The sequence below is a fragment of the Thunnus albacares genome, chromosome 10 (genome assembly GCF_914725855.1).
Source record: "Thunnus albacares chromosome 10, fThuAlb1.1, whole genome shotgun sequence".
Lineage (NCBI taxonomy): Eukaryota > Metazoa > Chordata > Actinopteri > Scombriformes > Scombridae > Thunnus > Thunnus albacares.
The window spans coordinates 25,164,322-25,179,295 of record NC_058115.1 but is presented as its reverse complement, the minus strand read 5'-3'; the positions used below and the strand labels follow the sequence as shown (position 1 = coordinate 25,179,295).

At 41.5% G+C, this 14,974-nt stretch overlaps 1 protein-coding gene across 4 annotated transcripts in view; it reads left to right on the top strand.

Moving 5' to 3' along the window:
- LOC122990018 (C-terminal binding protein 1) overlaps nt 1–14,974 on the top strand; it is a 37,208-nt gene that overhangs the window by 5,645 nt on the left and 16,589 nt on the right. For 2 of the 4 annotated variants that reach the window (XM_044363107.1, XM_044363111.1), the window contains exon 1: nt 6,261–6,498. The exons of the other annotated variants lie outside the window; for them this stretch is intronic. In XM_044363107.1, the coding sequence (XP_044219042.1) occupies nt 6,459–6,498 (40 nt within the window). In that variant the 5' untranslated portion in view covers nt 6,261–6,458. Of the gene's footprint in view, nt 1–6,260; nt 6,499–14,974 lie in introns of those variants that run through there. 4 annotated transcript variants of the gene reach the window in all.

Sequence of the window (14,974 nt, the reverse complement as noted above, 5' to 3'; positions counted from 1 at the left end):
TCCTCCCCCTCCTCCTCCTCCTCCTCCTCCTCCTCCTCTACACATAGCATCTATGGGTTAGATGCTTCATGCCTGCGGTACCCGTCTGCTCCTGTAGTAGATCAGATTGCCGGTTTCTCCAGTATCTGCACTCTCCTCTGTAGTGGCATTCACACTACTCTGCAGCTCACTGTCAGTATCCATAAATCAAATTTGCTGTTTGTGTGTTTGTGTGTCCCCGCATCCATCTGCACGTTTGCAGCTTGTGCGATGGATATTGTGTTGGCCACATATTTAGAGAAATAATGTAACAGTGCATCCATGTGTCTCATTAATGTCTTTTTTTCTGTTTGTACATGTGCACACTTGGTTGCAGTTGCATTTTTTTTTTGCTTCTTGTGTATCTGCGTTTGAACCTGTACCACAGTATGTTAGTATACTTGTTTTGCACGCAACTGCTGGTGTGAGTGTGGATACATTTGTCTGTGCATGAGCTTGTATAAATAAATGTGTGTGTCTATGTGTGTGTGTTAGTGATAGCTCAATGTCTGGCTGGCTGTCAGTCTTGATAAGGCCAGCGGTTGGGAGGCGTTAGTCGGGGCTGCCGCTCGCCCGGCCTCCGCTTGGTGGATCTGCTGAGAAGGAGCTGAACCATTAGACACGCTGCAGTGACTACAGAGAGAGGGAGAAGGGGTGGGAGGTGGGTGTGTGTGTGTGGGGGGGGGGGGGGGGTGGGATGTATGGTGAGAAATCCAGAGATGGAAAATAGAGTGAAAGGGATGTGGGAATGACGAGTGGGAGGGGAGGGGGGGGTGATAAAGTGCGAATGAGATTGAGAGAGAAATTGTGAGGGATAGAAGACAGAAAGCAAGAGCAGGAGGTAAAGAGACAGAGAAGGAAGAGGGGAGGGGAAAGGCAGACAGAGGGGAGGTGGATAGAGGGTGAGGAGCTGAGAGGTAGAGAGGATGGAGGAGGAGAGAAATTGAAGAGGAGGAAAACAGTGGGTGTGGAGTGATAAAGAGAGAGAAAAGGGCGTAACTGTTGATGCCCACCCTACACAATATACTGTATGTGTGAATATCACTGCTTGGTTTGCACACATGAAAAATTCTTTCTATCTATCCTCTCTCATCTCTTTCCTCCCCTCACTCTTCTTTTCCCTCATGAGCAGCATTAAATATTCTACCAATCATTACTTGTTCTTTCCTTCTAAGGAGCATTTGTTCTTTCTTCCCTGTGTACTGTAGCAAGGGGAGTTCAGATAATCTTCTCCCTGCACTGTTTTCTCCCCTCTCCATCCTAATTTAGAAGCACAGAATATGTTTCATGTTTCTTCTACCTCCCGGGGAACGTTTGTGTCTAGCGTGTAAGAGTTGGTCCGAGTGAAGTTGCCGTCGGCCTTGTCAACATCACAAATGTGTCTGTAGCTTCTCACGTTTGTTGACTCCAGGTTGTCAGTTTGAATTTGGTGTAAGAGGCAAAGCTGGACCTGCCTACCTTATCCATTCCTTGTCATACAGAAATATGTTGCAGCCTTTAATGCTTGAATGCATGGACTTTATAGCAATATCATCTATGTGTGATGATGGCGGAAGTCATAGAAATGTTTCCAATTAACAAAGTAATCATTTTAGCGATTTAATTAGCATAATTGGTTGAGTTTAATATATCACAGTGGTTATGGCGAGACCTTTGGCAGCCAAAGTGTGTCTGGGTTTTAGAGTTAGTGCACCCGATTCGAATATTGAGTGGCTGATATGGACGGGTGACAAATTAAAGGAAAAACTGGTCCAGGTCTGAATGCTTGACCCCTATAGTTAGGGGATCTCTGTTATGTTGTGGGGGGCATTTTTCTGGCATGGTTTGGGTCCACTTGTCCTCTTAAAGGGAAGGGTCACTGCAAACCAATACAAAGTTGTTCTCAGTGATCACCTTTATCCTATGATGAAACATTTCTATCCTGATGGGAGTGGTCTCTTCCAGGATGACAATGCCCCAATTCATAGGGCATGAGGGGTCACTGAATGGTTTGGTGAGTATGAAAATGATGTGAATCATAGGCTATGGCCTTTGCAGTCACCAGATCTCAACCCAGTTGAACACCAATGGGAGATTTTAGACTGACGTGTTAAGACAGCGCTCTCCACCATCATCATAAAAAACACCAATGAAGGAATATCTTTTGGAAGAATGGTGTTCATTCCTCCAGAAGAGTTCAGAGACTTGTAGAATGAATGCTGAGACGCACTGAAGCTGTCCTGGCAGCATGTGGTGGCCTAACAACATTACTAAGACACTTTAAGTTGGTTTTTCCTTTAATTTGACACCCATCTGTAGTTTCTCCAGTGTGGAGCTTAATGTTACAGTGTTACAATTTCATTTAGCAGACGATTTTATCCAAAGTAACGTACACATGAGAGTTAATACAACACAGGAGAGTCAGGAGAGAACAACACAAGTAAGTGCCATAAATCTAAGGATGAAGATGCTTTATTTTTTTATTTTATTTTATAAGTATCAGGTGCAGAGTTGTTCATGAAAGAGCTTGTTCTCTAGCATTTCTGAGGGAAGATCAAGAGGGACTCTGCGGATTGAACAGAGTTTGGTAACTCGTTCCACCACCGGGGAACTACAGAAGAGAAGAGTCTGGCTAGTGACTTACGGCTCTGTTGTGGTGGTGATACCAGGTGCCTTATATTGGCAGAGCGTAGTGAGTGGTAGGGAGCGTAGACCTGAATGAGGGAGTTCAGGTAGGTGGGAGATGTTTTAGTTGCTGTTTTGTTAGCAAGTGTCAGGGTATTTGATGTTTTGATGCGGGCAGCAACTTGGAGCCAGTGGATGGATATCGACAGTGGGATGACGTGCTGTTTTGGGCTGGTTGAAGACCAGATGCACCGCTGTGTTCTGGATCATCTGCAGAGGTTTGAACCTGCATGCGAAGAGGCCTGACAGTAAGGAGTTGCAGTAGTCAATGCCTGATATTATGAGAGCCTGCACCAGAAGTCGTGCTGCATGCTCAGACAGAAAGGGCCTGATCTTCCTGATGTTGTACAGTGCAAATTGACACGACCGAGCAATCGAGGCCACATGAACCTTAAAGGTTAGTTGGTCATCAATCATGACACCTAAGTTTCAGGCAAACTTTGTGGGCATGAATTGGGCTGATTCAAGCTGGATATTGATTTGTTGTTGTAATATGATGTTATACACTCTCACTAAGCTCTTAAAGCCTGTAAACAAACTGGTAAAATAGTTGTCGTGATTTGAACATTATTCATGATTCAGCACATTGCCTTTTTTATTACCTCAAATATTCATAAAATCAGATTTAGTTGGAATCTTTATATTGTTGAGGGGCCCTGTTCTTCAAGTCTAAAAGTCAGGGACAGGCTCAACTCTGTTCACAGTGGCTGCCATTCGACTGCAGTTCAAAAGGCAAGTCAACTTTTGTATGACAAACAGAAGGGATTTTGCCTGGATTTGGATTTTTTCTGAAACTTTACCCTTTGCCACTAATCAATGGTTCTACGTGCAATGAGCATCTAGAGATGGTGTCAAGGGTCAGGCCAATAGGGAATACTGAACACAGTTGAAGTTGGTACATTCTTGCACAAAGAGTGGCGACTCTGCAACCACAAGAAGCACCTCATTTGTTTAGGCTGGTAACTGATCATGCCTCTTTTACTGGCTCCCAGTATGCTGTCACCTGCAGCTGCTGGAAAAAAGCTGTTTTTGTTTTTTTTCGACTGCATACTTTTGCTTTACCTTCATAGTTTTGTTAGTTTAAGTATTTACTTCTTGTTTTGAGGAACTACTGAGACATGCCTTCTTCTACCTTGACTGCTCCATCTGGTGTAGACATGATCTAATGAACACACCTAGAGTCACAGTGGTAGAAGCGCTGTAGAAGGCAGCAAATACAGTTTTATTTTGAGCCTAAATAACATGTCCTCTTGCTGGCTTATGATTAGGCATAATTCCCATCAGACCTCTTCTGGTCTCTGACTCATTGCTGTCGCTGGTGTGGAAAGAGATGATGACGAATCTAACAGCTGGAGAGGGCTGACTAAATCCCTGTTGAATTATTTTATGAAACAAAAAGCTGGGGTTCAGAGCTCTGCTCATCATGGGGAGCCATATTTTCTATCTGCGGATAACAAGTTCATTCTCCTGTGAAGATAGTTTTATCATTCTGTTTAGCATGAAGCCAGCGGTGAATGACAGGAGGAGTTGATGAGACAAGTGGGGGTTGATAGTATATGATAAAGGTCATGAGTCAGCCTACCGACAGTGTTGAAAACAACTGTTTCCCTCACCATCCGCCTCATTTTGAATTTGAACAACTTGCCCACTGGCTGTATGTGACATTTACCAATAGTGAGGATGTGATGTAACCATCATTGCTGTTAAACTAGGTTAGTGCCTGGCAGTTAGGGGGGCATCTGAGGCTGCTTATATCACTGTGGTTATTAAGTGGCCAAGTGTGGATAAGAGTGACTCCAACATCACCACTGCAGGAATAGAAAGGGTCTGAGTAGGTGTAAAGGTGTCAAACGGAGCACAAAAGCACAATGTAAAAGTATCATGTTGCACAGGAGTAAAAGTATCTCATTAAAAATATAATCTGTTGGCAGTCATATTCTACATTTTGCAATATATGGATATTATATGTTTTTGGAGGAAACAAGAATCAGAAAATTTGAACTTGGGTTGTTCGAAAAAACAAAAAAAGTCAGCTTAGAGCTAAAAAAGTAAAAAGCCACAATAAATCATAAACTCCATCCATTTGACTGTGTGTGTTGTAGCAATAAAACCTCATCATAAATTGGATAATTAAACTATTGCCTTATCTCAGTTTTGGCAATACTTGTACTTATGATATAATATTATCATATAATAGAAAAGTTTGGTTTTACTAGTTGTATCACAGATAAACGTATGTGAATGGAAAACAGCACAGTTGTAGATATTCATTCATTTGTTTTTGTCTATTTGGAGTATGGACTAATTCATATTTACAATATTTAGGCCAACTGCAGTACTTCTATAATTAGTAATTCTATAATTAAATAACAGTTTAAAAGCTTCCTATCCCTCTCCATATAAAATATACTGAACACTCTGAATAGGATTTGGATATTTTAGCTATGTGAGGATTATTTTCATCAGTTTAAATGTCCTTGACAGTATTTTACAAGATAACACATCAAGGACTCTTCATGTTGTTTATCCTGCAAATAATCAGCATACACATCACATCAGTTTTGTTTGTGCAGAGTATCTAATTTGATGCTTTTGTACCACCTTACTTGAAAGAAAAACATATGTAATGCACCTGTGTTCATGCTTGGCATTTTCATGCTAATCTTGATGATATGATATATGATATGATATGAAAGGTACAAGTACAGCACACTCACTCACACACCTGCAGAAATTGTGGATTATTCATGGAAATGTTTAAGTATGATGTATTATTTAGTTCTAAGTGTGAATTTTATTGGTCATTACTAACTGAAATGACAAGTTCGAATGTTCTGAAAAAGGCGACCATACTTTGTATAATTACAAAATAAGCTTATAAAGTGAAATTATTAGAACAAAACCAGCAATTAAATTGGGTCTGGGGAAACTTTTGTGCAGGGTTTGTAATTATTTATTATACACACAGAAGCAGCTTATGAAGTCCAAACATTTTATTTCTAATTACAATGAAGTTTTCATGAGGTTCATAATTGTTTCCCTTATAATAGAGAGAACAAGTTTTTCCTCTCTTGCTACAGCCTTGTAATTGCATAACTCTTCTTTCTTTTCTTTTCTTTTTTTTTTTTCCTCCGTCGTCTTTAAGGAAACAAAAGATGAATTTTGGCTGGCGTTAGCTCCTCCCCATTCCTGCTCTCTCTCACACAAACATTCTCAAACACACACACACACACACACACACACACACACACTCTTCCCTCCCGCCATCTCTTTTACACTTACTTGTCCTCCTGCTCTCATAAACGTAGCGGTGCTTGCATTCAGTGTGTGTGTGTGTGCGCATGTTTTTGTTTTTTGTTTTTTTTTTTTTGGTGACAGAGACAGAAAGACAGAAAGACAGAGAGATTTTCTGTAATAGAAAGTGAGAAAGGGAGGGGAGGGAGGGAGCTAGAGACGAAAGGGAAGGAGGGAGGCAGGGAGGTGGTGGTGGGGGGGTGGGGGGGGGGGGTAAGACAGATAGAGTGCCGGCAAGCGAAGGGGACGGAAGGGAGGGGAGAGAGAGAGAGAGAGAGAGAGAGAGAGAGAGAGAGAGAGAGAGAGAGAGAGAGAAAAGAGGGGGAGCACATGTGTATGCTTGTCACTAAGGGGCTGGGAGAAGGACTAAGGGAAGCGAGGTAGCTGGCCACAGCCGCCATATGCTGACTGGATTCCTGTTCATGTCTGCTGTGTGAAGACTGTAGGTTTCTGTTCTGTGCTGGCCGGCTGGGGAACACGCCATGGGAAGCTCACATCTCCTCAACAAAGGCATGCCTCTAGGTAAACAACTAGCACTCTGCTTTTATGTGGGAACTGTGTGTGTGTGTGTGTGTGTGTGTGTGTGTGTGTGTGTGTGTGTGTGTGTCTGTGTGAGTGCGTGTGTGTCTGTGTGCCAATATTTGTGAACTCAGTGTACATTATTCTGCCTTCCTCCTCCCCTCCCCCTTCTCTCTCTTTTTCCGTCTCCTCCTCCTCCTTCTCTTAATTCTCTCTCACTCTATTATCTTTTTCATCTGTGCGTTTCGCTCAGTCTCTTTCGCCTCACAAGAATGATTAGCCTTTTCTCTAGCTCTCGCTCTCTCTCTGTATGTATGTATGTGTGTGTGTGTGTGTGTGTGTGTGTGTGTGTGAGTGTGTGTGTGTGTGTGTCTGTGTGAAGAGGCAAATCTCTGCCATTGAAGGCTGTTTGAACACCTCCATTTGTGGCAACAGAAATAGATCTCCCTCTCCTTCGAGGGCTAGCAAGGACATGACACATATTTCCCTTTCATTGTGTTTCTTTTCTGGAGAGCGGTTTCCTTCACTGAGGCACGCACACTAATAAATCAAACGCGTGCACACGCACACCTACACACACACATAGGAAGTCAACTGACACACAAGTATACACATGCATGCACTCAACCGGATTCACACACAGGTGACAGATGCATCTTATGATAGGGGCTGGAAAAGACTGTTCTCGAAAAAATTGGATCAAGGTAGGGAATAAACAGGAGGGGGGAGTGGAGGTTTTTGGGTGTGGAAGGAGGAGGAGGAGGAGGAGGAGGAGGAGGGTGTGAGGATAAATGATCATCCAACCCTTAAGCTGAATTATTGTTATCTTTTAAATCTGAAATTTGTGCAGCCACCTCTTCAAAAAAGAAACCAGAGATTGTAATCTGTGATGTCATCAACAGGCTGCGGGCTGTGTCTCTTGATGACATCAAAGATTAAAGTTACAGCTCTGATCTTTTCCCTTCCCCTTTTCTCCCCTCGCTTCGGGTGAGACCCCTCCATATCCGCCCCAACTACGCCTAACAGCTCGAGAGTCCAAGGTCACGGGAATAACGACTGTCAATTACGGTTCAGGGAGGACTGCCCTTTTTTCAGATGCTCACGCACAAATCACCACCAGTCAATAATCATGACACTGATATGGTCGTTGGATCTGTTTCGGTGCACGGTGAAGATCGTTCAACCTTTTTGAAGGCTGCTTTAAAATCGGTTTCGTCGTCCCTGTTGATTGATGGTTGTGCTGATTCATGTTTTGGATCCATGAGTGTGGAGTCATTTCTGATCTGATCATAAAGGCTCACATCAGTGACACAAACACACGCCACACACCCCCAACACCTTGTAAAATCTGATTTCTGCTTAAAGACATGAGTGTTATCTTATTATTCAGTGGAAGGCTTTTTTAGGTCATTTGATTGGTGTATTTGAATGTATGAAATTATCACGATTCACGTCATTGTTCTTTATTTTTAACTCCAGGCTGTTTCCAGTCAGGATGTTCCATATAGACACCTGATTACATCTATGACAAAAACAAGGGAAGTGCTCAAGTTGTGACATGTTTCCGCCTTGGTAATATCAAACATTAAGTGAAAGCACACCTGCACAATGCAGACTAATTAAAATGTAAAGACAGAACTGACAACTCATCTCAAGATCAAACCGCTCATATGTTAAGGTGTCCTATTTTGGAAACAGTACAGCGTGTATTTTGTACAACCCTCTAACTGTAGGAGTCAAATGGTAAATACTGCGTTTCAAACTAGCTTCAACTGCTTCACATTTTAATTTGAGCTGCACCACCACTGGATGAGCGCTTTGACAGATTTCACTGACATTTAAGTAGAGACTCATAAATATGACTAGTGTAAAAAAAAAAAAGAAGACACCAAAGCAGGCATACTTGACAGCACTTACACATCTACTGTATAAAGCATGTATATATAGACTATATATATGTAAACGCCTGAGTTAAAAAGAGGAAGCGACAGTGAAAGATCTATCAGCTACTGAAAGCTGAGAAAACACCTCAACCACACACTCACTTCACACCAAAATCATGTTTTGTATTTAACAACTTGGAAAAAAAGTTGTGTGTTTTATTGAGAAATACTTTTACAAAAAGGGAAATACAATAAAAAGGCATAACATTCTAGACAGGTGACAAAATAACAGGCCTACAATGTGACAACCCAAAACAACAATTAGTTGGTAAGCTATAATTCAACTTATGAGACCTTGATGAAAATGGGTAATTACTCAGGACTGTGTGCTTATTATTGTTATTAATTTAAATGTCAGCAGTCAGGTGAGTCTGTTTAGAGTGAGATCTGCAGATTAAACAACTTGCTCAGCTGGTATCTACTGTAAACGCTCAGAAACAGCTGCCAGCAAGCTGCCACAGATTTGCTATTGATGTCATCACATGCAAATTTATGCCTGTTGTCTGTGCCAGGAGGTTTGTACAGCAGTATTTTTACTAGGTGACTATAACTTAAAAGAATACAAAATATACAGTAACTTTGGTTGTCACATTATTTAAAATTATCAGCTTATTTTGTATCAAAGATCTAACAGGAAAGTAAAAATGTGGTAGACTAAATGAGCATTTATAGAAAACTGAGTATAAAATAAATCTCATCTAGATATACTGAATACAACTATTCATACTCTGTGAGTCAGTCACAATCATACTGACTCTTAATAACAACATGACAACTCTTAATAAGTGGAAGTAAATATGTAAAATTAACGTTTCTTTTTTTTAAAAATTCTGCTAGGGAGTTTAGTTTTGAAACCCCTAATCTGAATACAGTGAATGCCTCATAACCTTAATAATCCATTAATAAGGCACATATACTCCAGAGTATCAAAACGGACCCCAATCCAATTGAAACTTCAAAGTAATTGTGACTTCATTTTTGCACATTAACAGTTAATCCAATATAATGGTCCGACTGCCAGTCTTTGTTATTGTGCAGCCAGACTACTGTACAATAATCCAGTTACAGCTTGTATTTAAATGCAGTAGTTCCTGTCGTCCAAATATTCTTAAAGCTTCCTTTACTTTCTCACTGTTTTGGGATCTTGACAATTTATAAATCAGCAGAGCCTATTGGTACCCCCCCCCCCCCATCACAGAGTGGTGTCCTCAGAGACCTACAAGTTGAAAATTATTGATTTGACTGCTGCAAAATTAAAATGAAATTAACATATTTATCAAAAAACATGATGTGTTTGTCCGAGCCCATTAAAAGGTTGCATATCCAGCCTGCAATGCTGTCATTTCTTCTGTGATCTGCTGGTCTCTGATTCAATACAGGGATGTGTGGGAGGCTGCTACTGTGGCTGTATAGCGTTATTGATCGTTTTTATTTCAACCTATGCCTTAGTCATACCGCAAGCCTCCTTTCAAACAATAACTGATCTCCGCTCAGCATTTATCTGCATCAAAAAGCAAGTGGAACCGCTATAAAATTGAGAAATCAGTAAATATGTGTAGAAGTTAGCCCTGCTCTCGCTCAAGAGTGCAATAACAGTACAGCTGGAACTATTATCGCCATCATCAAACCCTGAATTGGTCACTAAAGCCAAGCTGCTGCCAAACATTGCTGTGTTTCCTTGTCTGTTTTGCTGCTGGTGTCTTAGTGATGGGAACACAAAGCTGACAAACCTGAACTGACTTGCTGATACTTTACCTGCAAATTAGGCTCTTGGTTGTGTTTGTTTGTTGGAGAGCGAAAGAGAGCGCCTGCATGGTGACCGTTTCTATGTGTAAGCACTTGTTTCTATGATATATCACTGCATATTAGTCATGTCGACCAGCATGGATCGGTGTGCTGAGTGTGCACCTGTATTTCTGTATGTGTGGGTGGGGCAGGAGGTGTGTGTGTGTTCATGTGTTTGGAGGAGGGAGGATTGGTGTTGGGGGATATGTCTGTCTTCTCCTCTTACCTCCCTGGGAACTAAAATGTGAGCAGAGAGAGAGAGAAAGGAGAGAGAAAGAAAGAGAAAATCAAAGGCTGCAGACAATGTGAAGCTGCCGGGACACTTTGTACCTGGATTTTCCGGCATTTTTAAGAATATAAATACAGTGAAGATATAAAACACGGCTTTTCTCACAGCTAGAGAGATGAACGGGACTGGGGGGGGGGGAAAGGAAAAGGCAAGAGAAATAAAGAAAGCCCGGGGAAGAGAGACTGAAATGAGAGATGGAGATCTGAAAAAGAGGCAACAAGAGATGAAGGGATGGTGAGATCAACACTGAGGGGGTGAGAGACGGGAATATAGGGGCTTTTAAACCACGCCATGTTGCTGCATGCCACAAGAGCCACTAACATTATAAATCACCCGTGCTGTGGCTCAATGGTTGGTCGCTACAGTCGCAGGCGACTGACTGATCACAGGTGCCGACAGCAACACTCTCCTCTCTTCTCTGTGGTTACACGGTGAAAAATTCAAACACTGTATCTGAAATGCGGATGCGTTATCTGCCAGGGGTTCATTTTCAGTTCAGCTGGAGAGGGACTGAGAGGAGATTTAATTGAGGAAGTCTGACCTTATTTCAGAACTGAAAAACCAAAGAAAGCACTTAACAGCAGCTAGTCGTGTAGGTGTCTTTGGCAACAAACAGAAATGTTTTGTAGAGGTGTGCGAATGGCAGTTTGAATAGACTGAAATGAACGACAACAGATGCTTTATTTGTTCATAATGTACATGAGAGGTCAGTGTGTCATGGCTGTGAATATGAGGAGCATATATGAGTTTCATATTTTCATTACTGTTTAGTCTAATAGTGAAAAATGTTCATCACAATGTCTTAAAGCCCAGGAGATGTCTTCAAATATCTTGTCAGGCCAAAACTGAATAAAACTATTCAGTTTATGATGATTAAAAAAAACTGAAAAAAACAACCACTCTTCACAGCTGAGAAGCTGGAATGATGGATTACTTTTTATGTCCCTTGAGTAATTATTAATCGACCAATTATTTCAGCTCTAGATTCATGTACGAAGTCTTTTTATAGTGAAATGTTTGTATATTAAACTACACACAGATGCTCGGGAAATGAAACCTCTTGTTTTAAATGGACATATTATGCTTTTTGTGATTTTCTGTTATTTTTGTTTTAGGACGTCTATATTAAAAACGGTCCCTGCAAGTCAAAAGCCATGGCCGTCCATCAGTAGCCTTTGTTGCTAAGGTTGCTCACGTTGTCCACTCTCATATTTATGGTCAGATTCCGACTTGAACATGTAGTTTCTATTTCGAGTAAAGAATGAGAAAAAGAAGTTATATTCTACTACTACTGTTTGTTTAGCGTCCCGAGCCGTTGGAAGTCTGCCGAGGGGCAACTGGCCAATCAGAAGAGAGTCGGCTCATCAGGAGGGGGGGGTCTTAAAGAGATAGGAGCCGATACGACTTGTTTCAGACAGAGGCTGAACTGAGGGGCTGAATAAAGGGCCAGTATAAGATGACTGTAACTCATGCAAAGATATTCAAGTAGAGCCCCAGAATATAAATATAGACCTAGAAATATGCACGATACGTCCCCTTTAAGAGTGTAATAACACACTGTTGCTGTGATTCTCTTGTGTAGGTCAAAACCAGGGACTTCCAGCCTGTTTCGGCAGATCACTCTCTATCGAGGTTGGCGGATTTCCCGGTGCCCTGCACATGCAAAACGCTGATCTTACACATTGTCTTTGTTGACTGACAGTATGAAAACATTGTCTTGTTCCCCCGGGACAAAAATCCAGCTGTTCTTGTGAGCTGGTCAGTGACAGCTGGATTTGGGCAGGCTGCAGGGCTTTCCCACTGGCTCACTTTCTGCAGTCCCAGCAGTCATTGGCAGATGCTTTTTCCATCTTGAAATGTCAGTCAAACGGCATTAGCGCAATTTCTGTCTGATTACAAATCTTCCAAGGGACACAATTTTAATATTGGGGGATGTAATTTAGTGTCCCAGCCCCTCAAGCACAAACTACACAGGCAGAGTCATTACTATGCAGATGGTTATTGTTTTTAGTGAACAATTATCACCAACAAAACCTTCTGTTCCTCCATTTTTGACGTTGCCTCGGTCGCAAATCACTGCCACTGCATTGCTGCATTGCCTTGAAATGTTTAGCAAATACAGTAATTAATCTGAATCTAAGCTTACTTGCAGAAAAAAAAAACCCTGGATGGATGGTAAGAGCAGAGCTAGGGCTGCGGCCCCCCTTGGCTGTCAAAAGGCCTGTTTGCACTGTGAAAGCTCCCAGCAGTCACCCAACCCAGGGTTATGGGGGCTGAGAGGGAGAGAATATGTACTGGAGTGTTGAATATAATGAGAGGGAGTAGAGATGGATGAGGTTTTAGAATTTAGAGACTGAGCAGAGTGAGAGGAAAGTCTGGGCAATTTTTTATTATAATGAAGAATTTAATGAATGTTTAATATGACGGGAAAGCAAGAAAATATATTAAATGAAGATACAGAGAGATAACGGCCATTTGAGTTTGATTTAAGAATTCAAAGACAGAGAGTGGATTTATATTTACAGTTCTGAGGTTTGTGTGTGTGGGAGAGATAGAAAGTGTTTTATCATTATAGTACTACTCAGCAGTCAGTAGTGCTGGTCCTCCCAAGGTCATGCTTGGCGCTGGAATGAGAGCTATTTCCTCCCTCACTGTGACCAAGTGTGAGCCGTAGAAATGTCTGGAATTTCTGTTACTCTCTTAAAAACGCCATTCTGCTGCACAACCGATCGGAAGGACCAGTTTTCGTTGTTGCGTGCTGGTGAACGCATCTCTGAATCGCCTTTTGTTTCCCAGTGTCTCTGCTCAATTCTCACATTAAACCTCATGAAAAACGAGTCCGTGGGCCAAAAACACCGTAAAGTGCAGCACCTACGAGGAAGTGTGCTACAGAGGTGTCAAAGCTCGAGTACTTTTTGCCGTTGATGAATTCCAATTTCTCAGCCATGCACCATTGATTTTGTATTGACGCGTAAGTGCAATGGCCTCTAGGCAAATCCTATTATGGAAAAGCTAATGTTTTACCGGGCAACATAAGGCACTGTGAGCAGGATTTGAGTTACACCTTATTGGTCTCACTGCGCTGCGGGCAGCTTCATCAGATCAAGTTTCATGCTGTAATCTGACGATGGAGATATGAAGACAATATGGAAATTGAGTGATGGGAGTTGTGAGCTATCTTTGCTTCTATGTAGCTTCTGAGTGCAGCATCAAGGCAGCTTATCATCCCTCAACTTTGTTTTAACAGTGAAAGCAGGCAGAAAGTGCTTTCATCTTGACAGAGATGAAAGCGAGCTGTTGGTGCTGCAATATACTGTAAGCAAAATTTAAGTGATACAGATTTTAGACGTTTAAGAATAAGAAATACTTGATTAATCTCAAGGGAAATTTAAGTGTCACGACAGCACCGACCAGCACACAGCAATCGAGTTAAATAAAATAAAAATCTAATTAAATTGAAACTGTAGCTGAGCTGAACTATAATTCAATATAGGCACTTATAGTAAGTATGTTCAGATCAAACCAAATCTAAACGCAACCACAACATCCAACCATGGTTACAGCGACATGGATCTGTGTATATTCTCCCATGCTCTGCTCTTCTACTGCATGATGCACGCAAGACAAAGTACTGTGCACGCTAGTTTAAAAATAGACCATAAGTATGTTTTTGTTAGAGAAAAAGCGTCCTCTTCAAATCTCAATACTGCTTTTTCAAAATGTTTTTCATTTCTGATTTCTGTTCTATAAATACAGATTCTGAATACTTGTATCCTGTTACAGCTGAACCTTGAACACTGCAGCACACTGGAGCATGAACCAGAAATGCATGCAATCACTGTTTACATTATTTCTCCATGCTTGCACACTGGCTCACTCGACAACCAGAGAAGCTCACTGAGAGTCTTCTGAAAAAGAGAGAGAAAGAGTTCAAATCTTAAACAGTACATTTATTTCCTAGAACTGCATGTTCCATGAGAAACAGGAAGATCATCCAGCTACATTTGTCCAGGGAGGTTCATTGCATGTTTTTTTCCAGTGCCCGTCTGCTTTTTATTCATATTATTCATACAGTTATACTTATTCACTCCTGGGAGCTGCCCAGTACAACACAGCCCTCACCTTCTGGTCACTGAGCTGCTCTACTGGAGCAGATGGAGGTGAAATAAACACCAGGAGCAGCGAATGTTAACCAGCCAAATAATTTCCAGTGCAGCAACAATGATTATTATTACCGGTAAAAAGCGTTGCTGTTTAAAAATCATTAAGCGTGGCGTTTTTTAACAGCGTTACACTGACACAACAACCCAAACAACAGGAGCTTTCATGTTGACAGGTTGTATTTTACAAAAAGCTAAATGCAAGCTAAATACAAAAAGCCATTACTGATGCATACTGCTATAAAAATGTTCCAGCAGGGATTTTTCCTTCCTTAATTTATTTTGCTCATTTACTCACTTGA